Source organism: Syngnathoides biaculeatus, chromosome 17 (genome assembly GCF_019802595.1).
Source record: "Syngnathoides biaculeatus isolate LvHL_M chromosome 17, ASM1980259v1, whole genome shotgun sequence".
Taxonomy (NCBI): Eukaryota; Metazoa; Chordata; class Actinopteri; order Syngnathiformes; family Syngnathidae; genus Syngnathoides; species Syngnathoides biaculeatus.
Genome location: NC_084656.1, coordinates 5,084,216 through 5,098,131, shown reverse-complemented (window position 1 = coordinate 5,098,131; position 13,916 = coordinate 5,084,216). Strand labels below are relative to the sequence as shown.

The 13,916-nt window shown below is 40.9% G+C and overlaps 1 protein-coding gene across 5 annotated transcripts in view; it reads right to left on the bottom strand.

Moving 5' to 3' along the window:
• Window positions 1-13,916, bottom strand: part of shroom3 (shroom family member 3) — a 96,613-nt gene that overhangs the window by 75,592 nt on the left and 7,105 nt on the right. For all 5 annotated transcript variants that reach the window (XM_061802184.1, XM_061802186.1, XM_061802185.1 and 2 more), the window contains one exon: window positions 3,323-3,477. In XM_061802184.1, coding sequence (XP_061658168.1) covers window positions 3,323-3,477 — 155 coding nt within the window. The remainder of the gene's footprint in view (window positions 1-3,322; window positions 3,478-13,916) is intronic.

Below are 13,916 nucleotides of genomic sequence, written 5' to 3'. Positions count from 1 at the left end.
TGAAAACTCTAAATTGCCTGTAGGTGTGAATGAGACTGTAAATGTTGTTTGTATGTGGCCTCCAATTGGCTGGCGACCGATTCAGGGTGTACCTCGCTTCTCGCATGAAAATATCTTGGATAGGCTCCAGCACACTTGTGATCAATGTTCCCTCCAAGCTGCGCACGTGCGCAATTGCGCACTGCTAATGTGGTCTCTGCGCACAGAGTTTCTGCGTTGCACAGAAAAAAAAAAAAATCTAACCTGAATTTAAAGTATAACATACAACTATTTAGTTTTACGCCATTTTACAATGTGATTCAATGAGTGAGGGGTGACTGGCTGATCCAATTCACATATGTACTTACACAGCCCGTCAACGTTGTTGACCATAACAACGTCCTTATGTGCCACCCACTACCCGTGTTTAGTTAGCGACGTGCTAGACACGCTGCTTATGTTTACCCTCGATAATGGCGAAAGTAAAAAAAAAAGGATCCAATGACCGTTGGCGTATGTGTAAACAGGATAAAAAGCAGTGAAACTGGACGAGATTTTCTCTTTTTCGAGCGAGAAAGGTCTGGGCTGAAAGATTTGTTGCAAAGCTAAAGTAGCAACTGCGTTTTAGTAAGGAAACGGGTGGACACAATGGAAGCTGGACAACGTCCAGCGTCACATTCAGCACAAGTAATTTGAAACCAGTTAGAATAGTATGTTGATCAAAGATTGCAATCAGGGTCGTGACTCGGTTTGGGGAGAGTGCCAAAGACAGAGAGAAAAGGAACGAGCTGACACTGGTAAACAAATCGAACCTGTCGCACGTTAAAATTCTCATCCACAATATTCTGCTAGCCATCAATAGGACTCCATCTCTGCTGTTAGTTTAACAAATTGAAAATCACATGGCAAAGTACCTGAGTATACCAGAAAGCTGATGGAGCAAAAGTTATGCATTTTAATTTTTTTCAATTTAATCAATCAAACAGTGCAAGATGAGATGGTGTGCAATGTTAAAAATCCATCTTGGCACACCCTCATTGAGGATAAAAGCCCAGACAAGACAGTGCAGCGGAAAGGTGGCACAGCTGTAGAGCATTGGCCTCACGGTTCTGAGGACTGGCGGGGTTCAAATCCTGGCCCCTCCTGTGTGGAGTTTGCATGCTCTTCCTGCATGGGTTTTCTCCGGGCACTCCGGTTTCCTCCCAAAAACCTGCATTAATTGGAGACACTAAATTTCCCCTCAATGTGATTGTGAGGGCAACTGTTGTCTGTTTTGACATGTCCTAAGATTGGCTGGCAACCAGTTCAGGGTGTACTCCGCGTCCTGCCTGATGACAGCTGGGATAGGCTTCAGCACTCCCACGACCCTTGTGAGGATACATGGCTCATAAAATGGATGGATGAACAATACAGTGCATGAAAAGCTAGTTCTGGATTTTAAATACAGGGAGCAAAATAACATTCACCATAAAACTGTTTGGGGACCTTATTCAGCTTTCTCCATGTTACTGCAAAAGACATTGTGGAAGCAATAATTCAGTTTTACACATAGAAAAACAGACGGGGATATGATTGTGAATGAAAAAAAAATAAATAAAAATGAAAGAAATTTGATTGTCTCCACAGGTAATTTATACAGAACCTAAAATCGTGACCGACTTTCACTTTGTAAACTGCTACAATCGTACGGGACAGTATAAATATACAGTAAAATCTTGTTTCATTAACTACGTAGTGGTGTTTTTTGGACTAACTCCCTTAGCGTGTGTCAATCTGACTGTTCCCGCCAGCTCTCTCTGTAATCCCCTCATTTACCATTCAAACAGCCTAGTGGGTGGGTATCGGAGTGGGTGGGTATCAGAATAGTGAGGCCTTACTGCTGAAAACTGAAAATATTTGAGTTTTCCATAAAATCTGAATATTAGTTATCCGGAAATAAACCTGAATTGTTGATCTGGTTTGATATTCACCCTTTGATTCCAAATCCAAGAAAAAAAAAGTGTTCAAGTTTGAAGCTTTTGTTTTATTGTCTGTTCAGACTGCTGCATCCACTTGGTAGATAATAGCTTTGGTAATCAAGGGTTTGCTTTGTGGGCACTAACCAGTATGACAGCCCAGGGTTTTCGTTAGTTTTCTCTTGTACTCCATCTCCTTCCTACTTAACAAAATCATGAGGTCATGAGGTTCCAGGACTTGTGTCACAAAAGACATTTCAATTTCCCCTTCAAAACAATCCCCCTGGAGTCTCGCATGCCTTTATGTATGCCTCTTAGACCTCTGTCATCACTACACGCCTCCGGCCTCCCATTTTTGTAAATTACATGGAGCCTCATCAGGCGATTAAGGATTTTGCTCCACTCCAGCAATATTCTTCTTGGCCAGGGAATGTCAGATGCTCTTCGCAATGTGAGCATGCCCGTTGTCATGGTGAAGCAGCCATGAGTTGTCCTGGCAAAGCCTCCGTCTGTTCTCGCACACTAAGCAAACACCCCAGGATCTCTTTGTTGATGTGGTGGTTGGCTATCTGTCCTAAATTAAAGGGTAAAACAGTTTGTGGTTGTGGTGTGTGACTGGTGAGGATTCCAGGTTGTACCCCTCATAAAGACAAGCGGAATACAAATGGATTATGTATAATAAGCAATAGAAGATGCTAGTATAGTTGTTTGTGTCAAAGGCCACCCAAGCGCATATTTTAGTGGTTGTTTGAAAAACAAAACAAAACTTTTGTTTTTTCCAGATCATTTATTTACAGTGAAGTAGTTGGTCATATGGTATCCATCGATCCATTTTCCGAGTCGCTTATCCTCAACCACTGCATGTATATTATTTAATATTTGCTATAGTTATTATTACACCTTAAAAAAAACAGCAGCATTTACAGCTATAGGATTCATACAGGACGTTGATTAGACCTACACACTTGAACTGTGATTGTCTGGCGGCAGAGCTTTCATGACGTTTTTGCCACGCCTTAACAATCCCATGTGTGGTATCCATCCATATCTTGTTGGACTGAGTATGTGTACTTGTGTTTTTAAAGTCCTGTGTTGAGTCAGTTCTCTCACTGGACTTCCACAAAATAAAATCTGCAGGAGCATCAGCAGCCTTGCAAGCAGCCGCACCCCAAGCCTCAACCCATACCAGCCATTGTAGCTAGCAAGGTATCAGTCAGAATTTAACACAATTTTTCTTCTTGCTGAATATGAAATGTATGGTGGAATATAGAATAACACCGGAAAGAAAAAAAAACTTATAGTGGGTGACAAATGGTGTTGTTTGTTGGTCTAAGCCCTACCATTTGCTGCCCTTCTGAACACAAACACACACACGCATACGCGCTTACCTGCGGACGGTGATCTGTAGTGTCTTGTATGATCCTTTGACAAGGGCAATGGCTTCCTGACGATAACCTGTCAACTCGATGTCGTTGATGATGATAATCTCATCTCCCACTTGAAGCGGGCACTCCAAACTGTCAGCCTTGCCGCCTTCTTCTACCTGCAGAAACACATTCTTTTTCACTCACCATTGATTGACAAATTGGAGATTTTCAGGGGATGGCTTCTATACGACAATTATGTCAAACAATTCAGTTCTCCGAGGAACCCAAAATCAGAACAAAACATGCGAGCGTGCTCTCGTCTCCTGTTGGTCGTCAGCTGCGTACGCACGGAAAAGAGAGACAAACAGGTCATAATATGAAATTCTCCTTTGTTGCGGAATTTTCTCCAAATCTTGATCATGTCACTGGTCTTGTGGTTCATTCGCCTGATGGACAGGGAACATGGTTTCAGTTCCCATCACTGAGGGAGGGACTGTCTGTGTGAATGGAATGATTATCTCTACTTATGCCATGTGACCATGACGATCAAACAGGGGGTATAAACTTGACACTGCTAAGGGAAGGTGACCATTTTTGGGGCCAACACGTCCCCCACTCCAGTATATATTACTGTAATTTTCCATCCACAATTACATATCATGCACACCCCAAAAAAAAACAAAAATTCTGGGAAATCTTCTTCCTGTGTATAATGTGCACCCACGATTTTCTATAAATACATTTGAAGCCAGAAGTTTAGTATACACTGTGCAAGAACACACATTTCATTTTTCATCAGACTAAGCTCTGTTTCAGGTCAGTCAGGATCAACAAAACTATTTCATTTAGTTAAAAGCCACGATAATGAGAGAGAAAATTTTACAGTATTTTCATCAAGGACAAAAGTTCACACACAAATGAGCCAGGAGGAACTGAACTTGTGCAGCTCCATTTCTCTGATTTCCTGGTCAATTATTTTGATTTTTGCCATGATTTCAAACAAGGAAGAAGAGTGTTTGAGGTGTGTGCAAGATGGGATGTTCATGGTGCAATGGAGAGGCACCGGAACTGGACCAAGTCATCAATGAGTTTGACAGTGATGCACCAAAGGTAGCTACGATGGATATTTTTCAGAATGGAGATGAGTCAGATGGTTTTTTGGAAGTCTTGGCCAAGGATGTGTAATATAATGGATAAACTGCACTATGCACAAACATTTTCTAAAAAATATTTAATGCAAAAAAAATGTTGAAGTTAAACAGTCTTAAATAGTTTATTAATTGAAGACTGTAATTGTCATAACCAGAATGCTAGGGCGGACCCGAATGCATGACTCGATAGACAGGAAGGCAGTTAGAGGAAGGTCTTTATTTGTTCCAATGTTGAATGCCGGAGAGTCAGTCAGAGCGAGCAGAACTATCATGAGCGTCAAGCTTACGGGGTTGGTCGGAGGACAGGCGGACGTCGGTACACAGGGGTTCAGGATCAGGAATGTGGAACTGCGGGAACGAGGCATGGATGGCAACGATCTGGCAAAGCCAGACCATTGTCCTATATATACTGGGGTTAATTATCAGTGATGAAGCGCAGGTGTGCGCCTCCTCATCAATGCAGCCGTGCAGGGGACCTGCACAGCCAGGGCGAGACCGGTAGGACCATGACAGTAATGTGTGTTATCAACAGTATTAATAAAATGTTATGCCATCATTGAGCATTTATTTTAGTTGTTTGAGGGATTCTGTTCTGACAATTACAGGGACCAGGACAAGTGTGTCCTGTGGGGTGTCCCAAGATATATATTACTGCTACCTCAGCGCATGCACAAAGATTATTATTAATGATGGTTGTACAGACAGTTTTTGAAAAATATTAATATTAATATTTTGAGAAAATGGGTAGCAGCAAATTTGATGAATGCTCATTGTGTTTGGCACAGTTTTACGCCGGATGCCCTTCCTGACGCAACACTCTGCATTTATCCAGGCTTGGGACCAGCCTACTGATTGCGCTTGCTTGTGCACCTATTGGGCTGCAGATAGTCAAATAAAGACAATCAAATAAACCAATACAACACACAAGGCACACAATTCAGATACTACCGAGGCTAAGTTAAAGTAAGGAAAGTAAAGTAAGCAAATTACTACAGCCATGGTGATCAGAGAGACAGGCAGGAGAGTACTTGGTGTGTCTTCTGCTAGTAAAGGGGAGAGGGAGACCTGGTGGTGGAACCCCAAAATACAGGAAGTCATCCAAGGAAAGAGATTAGCAAAGAAGTGGGACAGTGAGAGGACAGAGGAGAGGCAAAAGGAATACATTGAGATGCGACGTAGGGCAAAGGTAGGAGTGGTGAAGGCTAAAAAATAGGCATATGACGACATGAACCCCAGGTTGGACATGAAAGAAGGAGAAAAGGATCTCTATAGTTTGGACAGACAGAGGGATAGAGATGGGAAGGATGTACAACAGGTAAGGGTGATTGAGGACAGAGATGGAAATATGTTGATTGGTGCCAATAATGTACTGAATAGATGGAAAGAATACTTTGAGAAGTTGTTGAATGAAGAAAATGAGAGAGAAGGAAGAGTTGAAGAGGCAAGAGTGAAGGACCAGGAAGTGGAAATGATTACTAAGGGGGAAGTCAGAAAGGCACTACAAAGGATGAAAAATGGAAAGGCAGTTGGTCATGATGACATACCAATGGAAGTATGGAAGCAATTTGGAGAGGTGGCTATGGAGTTTTTGACCAATTTATTCAATAGTATACGGGAGGCCCTGTAGCTCAGTGGTTAGAGCACTGGTTTGGTAAACCAGGGGTTGTGGGTTCGTATCCCACTGGGGCCTCCATTCCCTGAGAAGGGTTGCGTCAGGAAGGGCATCTGGCGTAGAAAAAAAAAATTGTGCCAAACATATATATGCGTTCATCTGAGATGATACGCTGTGGCGACCCCGAAAGGGAAAAGCCAAAAGAAACACACACATTCAATAGCATAGTAGCGGGCGAGAAGATGCCTGAAGAATGGAGGAAAAGTGTGCTAGTTCCCATTTTTAAAAACAAAGGGGACTTGTAGAGCTGTGGCAACGAGAGAGGAATAAAGTTGATGAGCCACAGAGTAGTGGAGGGTAGACTCAGGGCAGAAGTCAATATCTGGTAGCAACAGGATGGTCTCATGCCTAGAAAGAAGGTCAGAAGGAGCTACATTGTGTCTTTGTGGATCTGGAGAAAGCCTATGACAGAGTACCAAGAGAGGAACTGTGGTACTGGATGTGTAAGTCTGGTGTGGCAGAGAAGTATGTTAAAATAGTACAGGACATGTATGATGCCAGCAGAACAATGGTGAGGTGTGCTGTAGCTGTAACGGAAGAATTTAAGGTGGAGGTGGGACTGCACCAGGGATCAGCTCTGAGCCCCTTCCTGTTTGCAGTGGTAATGGATAGGGTGACAGATGAGGTTAGACTGGAATCCCATTGGACCATGATGTGTGCAGGTGATATTGTGATATGCAGTGAAAGCAGGGAGCAGGTCGAGAAACAATTAGAAAGATGGAGGCACGCACTGGAAAGGAGAGGAATGAAGATTAGCCGAAGTAAAACAGAATATATATGCATGAATGAGAGGGGTGGAGGAGGAGGCTACAGGGAGAAGAGATATTGAGGGTGGACGACTTCAAACTTGAGGTCAACAATCCAGAGCAATGGTGAGTGTGGTAAGGGAAGAAACAGGTCTAAGCAGGTTGAACAGTTGCCGGATGGTGTCTGGTATGTTATGCGACAGAAGAGTCTCTGCTAGGATGAAGGCAAAGTTTATAAAACAGTGGTGAACACTGAAGAGACAACAGGAAGCAGAACTGGAGGTGGCAGAAATGAAGATGTTGAGGTTCTCGCTTGGAGTGGGCAGGATGGAGAGGATTAGAAATGAGCTCATTAGAGGGACAGCGAAAGTTGGATGTTTTCGAGACAAAGTTCGAGAGTGCAGACTTCAATGGTTTGGACATGTCCAGAGGCAAGACAGTGAGTATATTTGTAGAAGGCTGCTGAGGATGTAGGTGCCAGGCAAACAAGCAAGAGGAAGACCAAAGAAAAGATTGATGGATGTTGTGAGGGAATATATGAGAACAGTGGGTGTTAGAGAGGAAGATGCACGATGTAGGCTAAGATGGAAAAAGATGAGACGTTGTGGTGACTCCTAACGGGACAAGCCGAAAGGAAAAGAAGAAGAAGAAGAAGGGTAGCAGCAAATTGGTGGGGCGTATTGTACATTGGTAGAAGGACTTTCCTGATTTTTTTTTTTTCAGCTTAACTTTGGGTTCGCATTATACTCGAGAAATTATGGTAAAATCTGTGCTAAAAAGCTCACTCGACTGCAGCGACATCGTTAGAACTTCAGTCCTCTGAGTTGTGTATTCCCCGCATAATACACACAGACACATATGGGAAAGTTAACTGTTAATCAACCGTAAGCACGGCGGCACACCTTAACAGTATTCAGGTCGTAGTTGACTTCAGCAAACCCATTTTTAACGTCACACACACATTACAGTCTAGCAGCACAATGCCAGGCCTTATTTTTACATTTCATTGTTTAGTTTATTAAGAGATAAAATATCTTCTAAAAGCCAAGAAGCATCAGAAATGATAAAGGAAGCAGAAATTACACAGTAAATAATAAATAAAAACGGGAAAAAAAAACCAATGATATTAAAAAGGATCACATCTGATTAAACAGTGACAAAGCCCAAATGCTTTTGAGTACATACAGGCTCTTTAGTGGGTTAATAACTTTATACCTATGTCCCAAATGTTTAATATGTGTTTAAGTGCAGTTTTTGCGAGAAGAGTCGGGTTTATTTGTATTGTTTAATTATCGTAGATATTTACTGTTCTGCATTACAATGCGAACATTCAATGTTCTTTGGAATTGATAGTTAAGTGTTCATGAAAGGATGTACCTGAATTATTATGTGCTATAAATTCAGAATATCAATGGCATAAAAAAACATAGATATATACTTACACTAATTGTGATACTTTTAGCAAAAATATATCATCCTAAAACATTTGCAACCCTGGCAGGCTGAAACATAATATAGTGAGAGAGAGCAGGAGCAATGGACATCACAAAAATATTGCACAAATATAGAAATTATAATCTCCAATATAGTGAGAACGTGAAAGATTACTGTCATTGTAATCTGTGATGATAAATTGCACAGACTTATTGTTCCTGGGATGGGACTTATTGTTTTGAGACGTGCATTCTTAGACTCACATAGTCTCAAGTGTAAAATGATCTACGCTACTGTATTGCAAAGATTGCTGAAAAGCAATTCTGGGAAATTGCAGAGTTTCACCATGTAACATTGTAATGGGTTTTTTTTGTGGCTTTTATTACATTGAAAAAATATTTAATTCAACCTTAATGCTACTCTTCTACTTGTCCTTAATTTGTTGGTTGTGTCGTATATAATAGTTATGATTGTATGTGTGAACATTGCTGCTGTGATGTGATTCCCAGTAAAATAGCTAAATTGAAACTGTTGTCAACAGGTGAATTCAAACTTTAATCGATACCATTCATAAATGTCATAAAGAGAGAATTTGTCCAATTGGTCTAACTTTTAAAATAATAAAATAAATCTTGCTCTTCAATTGAGATATTTGGTCATCTTATTCAGAAAGTGTAGAATATTTTTACTTACAATGAGATTATATCTATGCAAAGATATTATGTTAAATATTTTTATTTTAAGGCTAATAATCAGAACTAAAAACAGAAACCAACAAACAACACAAAAAAAATATTTTTAGCAGTGTTGTATACTATAAGTTGGTTCCAAATAAAATATTGTATTAAAAATGCTAAACAGACGTGAATGTAGCTTCTGTGATGATTTATCACACGCACTATAAAGTGTCAGGCAGCATAGTGGACCAGCTGATTAGAGCGTTGGCCTCACAGTTCTGAGGACTGGGGTTCAATCCCGGCCCCACCTGCGCGGAGTTTGCATGTTCTTCCCGTGCCTGCGTGGGTTTTCTTCGGCCACTCCAATTTCCTCCCACATCCCAAAATGACGCATTAATTGGAGAGTCTAAATTGCGCCTAGGTGTGATTGCAAGTACGACTGGTTGATTGTTTCTATGAGCCCTGCGATTGGCTGGAAACTAGTTTTGGGTGTACCCCGCCTCCTGCCCGATGACAGTTGGGGTAGGCTCCAGCACTCCCGCGGCCCTTGTGAGTATAAGCGGCTCAGAAACTGGTTGGATGACACAATAGTCTATCAGCATTGCTCAGATGCTTTATCTCCCACTGCTGATGACTCTTCTTAGCAGCCTGAAAGTGGGTGAGCCATCGCCACATGTGTCATGTCAAGGTCACATTGTCATGTTTTCTCATGTTCCCTGCGAGATAAGCATGCTCAAACTTCGCCTTGGTCTTCAAAATGTTTGTGCGTAAGCTATTAAGCTGAATTCATGGGTACTGACTGGTTTGGCATGCATGTTTATTGATAGAAATATGCAAAGTTATGTCTGCAGGGACTAAGTTGTACCACTTTACCTTTCCATGAATCAACAAAACATGTTTTAAACAAGTAGTTTTATTTATAAACTAAGCTCCAATTTCTTTTTCCACAGCCGCTTTTGTCTATTGGAGTTAAGAACTATCCAAGTGATTTTAATAAATATTTAATTATGAAAGTCAAGATCTGGTTTCCATGTGTGTAAAACAAAACAAACAAACAACAACAAAAAACAATAAATAGCACATTTGAAGAACCTCGACTTTGCCATACCGTTCTGTTGTGTACAAATCATTTGTTAAACATTTTCAGACTGAGACAATTGTTTAAATAGGATTAAAGTAATGTTTGTAACATTTGCAGCTCAGAGTAAATTTATTTTTGCCATGAATAACCTCAATTCATTCATAGCATTTTGGACAAGAACTCTTTATGTACTTGTGCATGAGAAGTCATACCGTGGGCAATACCGTGGGCAAGCCCACCTATTCTGACCACGATACGGCTAGCTTTATCTGAGTGTGTCATATCATTCAATGGAATGGCACTGATAGAACCACCCACAGTGCCCAGATAGCCAAGGAGCACCCACCCCCCACCACCGCATTAACTGTTCAGCTGGTCTGGTCTTCCAGAATGGTGGATCTGAATGCCATTTGTTCTGGAACAGTTTTCCTGTGCAACAGGGGACTTTGAGATACTCCCCCTGTTTTGTTTTGTTTTGTTTTCCCTGATGTTTATTGAAAACACAGCTAGGCAGAAAACAGCTTTAGAGGACTGACTGGACAAGGGAACCTGGGGTGCGAACCACAGCAAAACAATAGTTAGTCTTGATATCTGAAGACAAGTAACATTACAACAGTCAAATCGTGTTCTTGTCAGTGCTACCGACGAGTTGTGCGGTGGGATTCTTTTTAGGGTATAAACAACTCTAAGAACCTGTGAGTTGATGTGTTAAAGGTCAGAGGACTAAGAGTTGAAATGTTTTCTTGATGATGCTAGAACTCCTGCACAAACTATATCTGCCATTTCAAAGTGATTAAATAGCAGATATATAGCAGTTAAATCGATATTTATGAAAAATGCCCCTTCTGCTTTTTGCATCCAAAGCCTTTTAGTCTTCAGCTTGATCCGACACTGTCACGTCACATGAGCCAAGAAGACTATTCATTCAGCATTTTGTGCTATTGTTCTTTGTTGTTGTTCCCATCTTTGTATATTTGTTGTCGTATGATTTAACAATGTCACGATGGTTCATCGTGTGGCATTTGGTAGTACAAAAGGTTCAGGCAGTGGCAAGGGTTTTATTTTGAGGAGGGGGGTGTTTCAAGTTAAAAAGGAATACGAGACCATTGGATCGGGAAAGTCAATGGACAAGAGAAGAAGATGGTCAGGTATGTGTGCCGAGTAAGCATTCCACACTCTGTGCTGATCGCTTCAGACGGGCCTGTTTTGAGAAAGATTTACCAGAAAGCATTGGATACAGAGGTAGAGGCTGAAACCAGCCCGTGGTGTCTACCATTTTTCCCATGGCCATCGGGACCTCAACCAGCCAGCAAACGAACAAAATCTTGCAGCTTCCACGGTGCAGCGCAGACAAGAGGCGAGCATTTCCTTGAATTTACCTATGATTTTAATATGGTTACAATGCAATGGGGAGTTGAGAAAAAACATCCACGCAGTACTTTTCAGTACTCTCGCCAGTACTTTTGCCTATATGTTATGCCAACAGACATGGCAAAGACTTTGTGTGCAGCATGTTATAAACCTACCCGAGCAAGGGGCACTTCTGGTAGCCTTTGCAGTGGACCGAGTAACCACCCCACCCTACCCTTAATACCCCTGGAGACCTGGGGGACCCAGCCACCAACAGGGCCCAAAGCAGGAGCCAGCTGCCACCCAAAAACAGTCATAGCCTAACAAAAGTTAGCCCGTGTTAAGCAGGCGACATGAGCAAGGATGGACGAGGCCGCCATGTAGCATTCGTAACATCTTTTGTAATTCTCCATGAACCAAGAAGTAGCTTGCTAACAAAATAACGTATCGAAACTATACAAAAGTAAGGCAAGTAAAGCAGTGGAACGTAAATTCCAGTCATTTTATGATCACATAGCCTAATCTGTACAATCATTTACAATAGAATCTGGTAGTAGTATGACAATTTGTAATTGTAAATGCTTTGTCGATAAAAGAGTTTAACACAGGTGACAATCATGTCATTTTTATTTTACATGCTCATGATTTCTAAAGCTTTCCAGCACAGTTGTGAAACAAAAGACTCCACCCATGTGTACCTTTTCAGATATTAAAACAAGTGCCAAGAATCTCTCACAGTGCGTCAGACCCCCGCCCCCTCTGAATTAAAACACATTTTGTCCCCCACACTTTGGCTCTTACAGTATATTTTTTCAGGTCTCCAAAGGCTATGCTTTCAGGCTGTGTTGTACTTTAGTCCCTAAAAAATAAATAAATATACTTTTTAAAAAAAAACTGTCAAATGGACTGCGAGAATAAATATGAGTGAGGGTTTTAGAAGACACACTTTGGAGCGATGGGCAACTGTGGTTAGTTTAAAGTGCATGAGGATCTACAAAATTTGTTCTCCAAACACTGACATTTTTAATGCTCTTAATTGTTTGCAAATGCAAATTGTGGCTCGGATAAGTGGCTGGCCAGGGGACCCGCACCAAGCATTATCGCCAATATTCATTTGGGAATTGTGAATGACTGGCAGGAAAAAAATAGTAGAATGTTACAATTTTGAGTGAGCTGATTTTTATGAGGAAAAAAATGTACAAAAAGAGTTCTTGTATTTAATGTTGGTTTGATGTTGAACAGTTTTGTGCTATCTTTGAATGGTATTTGTATTTATTTTTTAATTTTTTTTATGAGAGCCCTTTTGCACATAATCTCAAACATTTTGTTGTTGCAGAGTGGACTTTACATGTATTTGAGCATGAAACATACCGTATTAAGATATTGTGACGTACATTGGTTCACTAAAGAAATGTACACATTTTGACTATATTAAAAATGGCATTATTGTCAAACATATGGTTAGAAAGTGTGCAGTCCTATGCGGTTCTCTGGTAGCGTGGACAAAAAAAATCTAGCTGCCTTCATCAATAAGGTTCCCATTCCTAACCCAAAAGGTCCATTGTTATTAATGTAAGTATGTAATGGCGACACCTAATGAAATTATGACGACTACATTTGCTGTGTTTTACTTAAGTGAGGGAAATTAAACACCCTTTTTGAAGGGAAACCCTTGCAATGAAAACCATTTCACAACCTGAAAAATATGTGTGCAGCATGCGTGTGCCTGTGTGTGTGTGTGTGTGTGTGTGGTGTGTGTGTGTGTGTGTGTGTTTTGGTGGGGTCGTGCCGGGGGGTGTAGCTGATATTCATGATCATTCAGACAGAGCAGATGAGCTCATTATGTTTTCACTGTAACTGAACTAACATACCATCTCTAATCAATGTAGAATGTGTAATTTAAGAAAGCCTCTTCAGACAGAAGCAGGGCCCAGGGCTGAAATTAATTTAATTTTTTTTTTGTTTGTTTTATGAGTTCAAGGGATATCAACAAGGTGTTTGAGCTTTTGCAATAAAAGAAGATATTGTGTTGAGTCTTTTGAATGCCTGTGCGGTTTCATTTTAGATTGTGCAATCTAGTTCATAGAGGGATTTTCGGTAGCAGCCTATTTGAACTGAATTATATACCAATATTGATTCACCCTAAAGAAAATATTGACGCTGTGTCATGGTAAGACTGATTTCGATATATCAGAATAACAAACCTAGTGATGACTAACACTGTCCTGTTTGTTGAATTTTATGTGATACACAGCACAATGTGCACTGTGCTCATCATTTTTGAGCGCTGCAAACATAAAGCAGTCTAATATTAACAAAGTTAAAAAGGCTGAACTTTAACCACTGTGCATGTGCACAGATGACAAAACTGACAGTTGCTGTGCTGTGAGAGCTACTGAAAATAATTGGTTTCAAAGTGTCACAGTGTTATTGGCGCATTATATGTCAAAGGCTCATTTATCCCCAATTGTGAGCCACAATATGAAAACACAGAGTCTGGCATT